At 32.5% G+C, this 6,722-nt stretch overlaps 1 protein-coding gene across 13 annotated transcripts; it reads right to left on the bottom strand.

Annotated features, from left to right (window-relative positions):
• Window positions 1-252: 252 nt before the first annotated feature.
• LOC145822668 (exonuclease 1-like) lies at window positions 253-5,915 on the bottom strand. 13 transcript variants are annotated; one of them, XM_082920373.1, is made up of 13 exons: window positions 5,785-5,895; window positions 5,348-5,433; window positions 4,626-4,753; window positions 4,445-4,505; window positions 3,304-3,368; window positions 3,183-3,219; window positions 2,909-2,946; window positions 2,622-2,771; window positions 2,416-2,530; window positions 2,182-2,281; window positions 1,936-2,029; window positions 913-985; window positions 253-438 (listed from the first exon to the last, which is right to left on the bottom strand). In XM_082920373.1, the coding sequence occupies exons 5-10, from the start codon at window positions 3,352-3,354 to the stop codon at window positions 2,268-2,270; spliced, it is 405 nt and encodes a 134-aa protein (XP_082776499.1). In that variant the 5' UTR covers window positions 3,355-3,368; window positions 4,445-4,505; window positions 4,626-4,753; window positions 5,348-5,433; window positions 5,785-5,895; the 3' UTR covers window positions 253-438; window positions 913-985; window positions 1,936-2,029; window positions 2,182-2,267. The 13 variants fall into 13 exon arrangements, with proteins under 13 accessions (XP_082776499.1, XP_082776497.1, XP_082776500.1 ...); XM_082920371.1 differs by lacking the exon at window positions 4,626-4,753 and adding an exon at window positions 1,090-1,187 and having other exon boundaries at window positions 3,304-3,358; window positions 5,348-5,487; window positions 5,785-5,894; XM_082920374.1 differs by having other exon boundaries at window positions 3,304-3,358; window positions 5,348-5,487; window positions 5,785-5,880.
• Window positions 5,916-6,722: the final 807 nt, after the last annotated feature.

Here is a 6,722-nt window from a genome sequence, read left to right as displayed (position 1 = left end):
GATCACACATTTTAAGTGTGGTTAAAAATATTTAGATCACACATTTTAAGTGTGATTAAAAACTTTAGTTCACACCTTTTAAGTGTGATTAAAAACATTTAGATCACACCTTTTAAGTGTGATTAATAACTAATAAAACCTGTGATTAAAAAAAAAATTGACATATTTAAAGAATAATCAATATTATTTTTGCACGCGCATTTGAATAATGTAATACACACTATATACTATATTTTGAATCACAACCATATATTGAATGAAATAATATCATATATTTCATAAATGAAAGTTAAATGTTTAAAAGTATATACAAAGAAATTAATAAAAAAAAAATTAACTGTGATTACATACATTAAAAAATAAAAAATAAAAAACTTGAAAAAAGTAAGTTCTTGAATTCTTTGACCATATTTTGCATCTCTCCAAGAAATTTCTGACCTGAAAAATAAAAAAACAAATTAATTTAAAAACCGCCAGAAGCATATGAATAAACTTACGAATTAATTTATAAACTTACATTTAGATCACACCAAAAATAATGTAATTTATCCAGTTGTTAAACTGCCCCAATCCTTTCCCCACAGCCACCAAAAATGACATAATTATTTTGATTCTCCACACAAATAGTATAAAGCTACAAAAGATATTGATACCCTTGTAGAAGCCAAAATAAATCATCAAGGCATGAATGATTTCAAACTTTCTTAAGCTAGAATAATTTAATAATAAAACAAAAAAGTGATCTAAAACTCAAGATATGCACCTGTAGAAAATGACAATATTATTTGAGAAACAAGAAACATTTTCTGTTTTATATAATCAAATAATTTTTTTTTAATTTCTATGGGAAATCAAAATACTCACGCAAACATATTATGTTTGAAATTCAAAACTTGAAGAAACAAAACAAACCTTGTTGGATCCATTTTTGCAGTCAAGGATTTAAGGGAAAAAAGTAGACCGAACATGAGCTTGTGGTCCTCACCTAACATCACATGAATATGATAAACTAAGATTAAAAAGACAATTACATGCATTACATATATTTATGTACCTATTTGCACATATTTGCTCATAGGGAATAACAACCTATAGAAGGTACTGAAAATATGAGCATCGTCGGTGCTGATTCTTGTTTTTGTATACAATTCTATCAACAATTTCAATCTTTGAACCCATATATTCACCTGTTCAGGAATATATTGCACCAATGTGACCAAACACAAAGCTAATTTCCTTTAAAGAAAAGAAAAAGAAAAACAACAACAGATATTGATGTCAACTGAAATTGGAATAGGTTCTAGTATGAGATCAGTTCATCTAAATATGAACTATAACACTATTTTTTCTCTTTTTTTTCCTTTTCTTCTAATGTTCTAGCAACAAACTCTCTCTCTCCCTCTCTCTCTCTCTCTCTATATATATATATATATATATAAATATGAATTTGAGTGTATTTGGGTTCTGCTCTAATGAATGCCAAACAGGGATCTTGAGCAGTGCCTCTCAAGACTCACTGGTTGTTCCTCTTTTTTTATGCTAACAAATTCTTTGATTCTTGAATTCATGGATTCTATCAAATTCTCTATAAAATCTCACTCAGTTCTGTTTTTTTTGTTTTATAATTTCCTAGATGCATTTATGTTTTTCTTATAGAAGTCCATATATTTGATTCATGACATCTTATCAAAAGTGAATAGACAAGAGAAATCAAATAGAATCTTGTGTGTGATACAACTTAAGCAACCAAAACATACATAGGTTACCATAAATCTATCCTTCGGTGTGTTCAAATGTCTAAATAAGCCAATGTAACCATTTTTTTCATTTCTATAATTGTACCTAATATTTGATATCATTAATTCTAATAAATTGCCACAATTTTTCACTAACACTTCAGTCTAGAGAGCACTGAATCTGAAGATTTCAACTCACCAAATGGCAAAATTGAAGAGAAGTCTCACTTGGTTATGAAAGAACTATCTAGGTTCCAGGTTTTTTCAAAGCAATTATTCCAAAAGAGTGCACACTGCATATATAATAACAGAACTATTTCAATGGAGTTGAAGCATGTCTTTTCTTATTTATATCTTCTCTTACCGTAATAAGAAATGTAGTGAAAGCAATTCAAGTACAAAATGAAATGCAATTCATTTTCACAAAGAGAAAAAGCACTCTTACACGATCCAAGTTCCGGTACTTGGAAACCAAAGAATAAGCTTTCGTAATTCCAATTCCAGGAACAGATGGAAGAAAAGTGCAGCCAGCTAAGCGCACATGCCTGTGAGAAAGCTAGAAGATAAGTGCGTCTCCTGTCTCAAATTAGTTCATATATATGATAGAAAGGAACCGCAAAGGGTTGTATAATTTTTAGTGTTATAAGTTTGTAAATAAATTTGAAGTGTCTCAAATCACCTGTGAAAAGTTCTTTATCAAAACATTGGAAGGAAGGCACACGAGATGCAGACTCAAAAACCTTGTTTTGCACTATCTCTTCACCATTGCCATAGCGGTCCATCTTGAAGACAACCTGCTTGCAACCAATGCAAAACATAAAAAGACAATTAGTGCTAAAAATGAGGCTTGAGTCATCAATATCAAAGTTCTGTTGAATTTCTTACAGTTGGACAGCCATATGCCAGTAGATCACTGTCCTTTGAAGTCACTGCTACAATTCCACCTTTTTCTGCTTCTAGGCTGGATAGGTATGCTAATTGTGCATCAGCTTCACATGGAGATACTACAAATTCAATGTTCTCTGATCTCAGAATCTAAAAAATCAACAGTTGAAAGAATCAAAGATTATAAAAAATGGCAAATTGGTGCTTTTAATTCACAGTAGGTGATGGAAAAACACTAAATACTATTCCATGTTGCAAATAGCTGATAAAGAGTCGCAATTTGGTACCTGAATCAGTTGATGTGCTATTGATGGAGTGATACTCACTGCCCTTTGCATGTGAAAACAGAAAAGTGAGTATGAATACTTTATTGTTTCGATAATTTGCATATAACACATAATTATCAGAACTAGTGAGTTGTTTTTTGTGCATTTAAAAATTTTAAAAAGTGACTAAAAAATCACCAAAAATAGAAAAACTAAAAACAGTTTGTGAAGACAAAGTCAAACAAGATGTGATGGATTTGGTCAAAAAAAAGATGTGATGGATTCAGAATCATACCTCCTTTGTGAAGCCGTGAATAAGCATCAATACCCACCTGAAAAAAGAATGCAAAAAATGTAACTACGAAGAATCTGACATAGATAGCTATATATGAAATGAGAGGAGGTGATTATATTACCCGCTTGCCCGCATACTTCTTGATGTGAATGGGTTCAATATGGGGTTTCATGAACCTGAGAAGATCTTTGATACCCATTACTTATAAGCATTTTATCAAACAGTTGACAGGCCATTATGCAACAGCATTAAATTGGTTGGCTATTTTGTGTCAAAATCGAATAATGTCGCCTAATGGGAAGTGGGGTCAAAGGACCCCATGAGCTCATGATTTTATCTGGCTGTGCACTTGTGAGGTTGGTCTCCTGGTTTAGTACATGGTTAGCGGTTTGGTCTGCACCTATCAGAACACATGCCTTCTTATAGTTATGTCATTGGACTTCCCAATTTGAGTGGAGTCCAGAGCTATGTTACATTGATTATTATCATGCTTTATTATAACATTCTTAGTAGTTATGATATGGTAAATTGTAACATTACTAGATTGCTATAAAAACAATTTCATAGCATTAACAAAATGTTATCCTTTGGTATTTTTAGTAACTTTTAACTATTTCATAGCATTCAAAAATTGTTATAATATATTTACGATAGCGTTCAACGATAACATTCGATAAATGCTATTAAAAATGATACACTTTTAATAACATGGGCACACATAGCATTCCAACGAATGCTATTGCTTACTTTTGATAGCATTCATCGAATGCTATAAAATGTGTTTTTTGTTGTAGTGTGATGAAAAGAAAAATGTTTCGCATCCAATCCAATGTCTACAAGCAAACTGATCAGTTGAACTTTTATCAATTTCAGTGTAAATGTGTGCTTCCATTTAGATCATTATATTACCTATCTTGCAGAAGAAGGGAACTAGTCAACATCTTATATAAGAACTAGTTATCAAGTTCAAAAGTGCTATGGAATATGCTAACATACTCAAAAGCTGAATTATGATAAGAGATCTGCAGTGGATGTTAGAACATAGAATAAGTACATAAAATGACTATACAGGAAAGATTACAATTGTGCGGAAGGCTTCTACCATAAATAATATGGAAAATTGTCAAATGAGATCTGTAGTTCTCTACCATCAATAATGGGATCAAATAGGAAAATGCAAATAAATAAACAATGCTCAAATTCAAAGTGGACCCACCAAATCAAATCAATTGGTTCATGCAATTAGAAGAATATAGAAGTACCTCTTAATTTGTGCAGGAGCAATTAATAAAACTTGTCTGGTTGAATAGAGTACAAAAGGAACTGCAAACAAGCAAAATGATCTAATTTTTTTTGCTTAAATAGACAAAAAGTAATTAAAAAAGACAACCAAACAATTCCTAAGTTAGGAAAGGCAAAAAGATAGCATGGATAATTGTATACCTCAAGAACCATGATCACAAATTCCTGAATGCTCCCACTAATGCTAGAAGATACCAAATTACAAAATGTCTATCATAGGTGGGTTTGGGAAGATTCATTACTCATAAATACTTGAGTCAATAAGCCAACTATAATGAAACATTACTTATTAGAGAACACACAAAAAGCTTTCTGACATGGACAACACAATAAAATGAATAATATATTAGCATGACATAATATTTATTCTACTTTGCAGGAAAATTATACACAACTGAGATTAGAAGAAAAATATAACCAGAAAGGCCTTTCTTCCATATAAAATAAACAACAAAATTAAAACTCTCCCCAACTTCAACAACCATGTACTTTCTTTAATTTAAAGGGAAAAAGAAAAAAAGAAAAGACAAAAACAGAGTAGCACTTTGTATCACATCCTTAAACCACATGCATTGTTCAGCAAACATTTATGTTATACAAAATATTTAACAGCAGAAATTAATTACTAAGACTCTCTGTTGTTTATTAAAATTTTGATCAATGAAAACCACTTAAAATTCCACTCTAGTAAACCATATAGTAATAAAAATAACAAAATGACTCTTAACAACATGTATAGCCACAACTGAAGCTAATGGATCATACGCAACTACAATTTTTGAAAACAAGAAAATCAAAATCAAGCAAAAACATATATACAAATCAAAACTGAAGCTTTTGAAAAAGGACCAAGGTGTGTTTACCTCCAAATAAAATGAACACAAGAAATAACAGAACTGAGATGACAAATCTCATCTTTGCAATGCCATTGTGACATTTTGTCGAGCACCTTGCAGACACAAAAAGTATATAGCATGACTCATCTTTGCTATACACAGAGAAACTATACAGACGAGAGAAAAAACAATCCAAAATCAGCAAATAAAGATCATTTCGAAACCCCTTTCAGAAAATAAAATCAGCAAATATAGATGACAAACCATTTTTGAAATGGTGCAATGATAGAAACCATTCCGAAACCCCTTTCAGAAAATAAAGATCATTTCAGAAACCCATTTCAATCATGGAAGAAATTTAAAAATCAAACCATTTCAGAACTGAATTCAAACCTATTTCACTCATCAGATCAGAGAAGAACCAGATTTCAGAAAAATAGAGAGAGAAATGGAAGTTTTCTTACCTGTGATAATGGTGGCCCAGAGCAAGAGCTACGAAACCTAAGTCCAAGACCTGGACTGTGGCTGTTCTTCTCCTTCCCCCTCATTCTCACGGCTGCGGAGGCTGTGTTAATAAGAACTTAGGTTTTTATTTATTTATGTATTTATATTATTAACCCTAAAATAATTACTCTCCTTGTTTTTATTATTATTATTATTAGCCTGGTGGACTTTCATAATAAATTTATTTAAAGTTTAAGATTAATTAAATTATCTTTTAACAATATTTAATTTAGAGATGAAAGATTATTTTCTTCATTAAAAGGTACATCTTTTGTGATAAAATTTATTTTCATCATTAGTTAAAGACTCTTTTTGTTGTATGTTCAAGAGATTGATGGCGAGCTTGAGGCCTTCAGTGACTAAAGAGGAGAATAGGAAGAAGCTGAAGGAGACAATTTCGAAGACTAGAAGCTTCTTGCCGGCGACGATGCCGACGTCGCAAACGGAGGGCTTTTCGAGGCGATGATGGTTTGGGGTGATAAGAAAGATGCCTCCGAAAACGGCGATCGTAAGAAACACTCTGCCCCCAACAGTATTGAACGCACTCCATCTAGGAATGGCAACGGGGCGGGGCCGAGGAACACACTCCCCGTTCCCGATCCCCGATGGTCGAATTTCCCCCGACCCGGCCCCGATCCCCGACGGGGAACCTATCACTGCCCCCACCCCCGCCCCCAACGGGGATCGGGTTTCCCCGACCCCGAGCATTCCCCGGCTAAAAAAAAAAATTCAAAAAATACAACAACAACATCATCATCCGACAGATCTGAAACAGATCTAAAAAGAAAAAAAAAATTGTGAAACAGATCTATCTGATCTGAAACAAATCTGAAAACAAGAAAAAAAATTCAGAAAATACAACAACATCATCATCATCCGAGGCAGATCTAAAACAGAC

Source organism: Camellia sinensis, chromosome 3 (assembly GCF_055761805.1).
Source record: "Camellia sinensis isolate YWXY chromosome 3, ASM5576180v1, whole genome shotgun sequence".
NCBI classification, from domain to species: Eukaryota; Viridiplantae; Streptophyta; class Magnoliopsida; order Ericales; family Theaceae; genus Camellia; species Camellia sinensis.
Note: the sequence above shows the minus strand (reverse complement) of the source record. Positions and strands in the feature narration are given on the sequence as shown.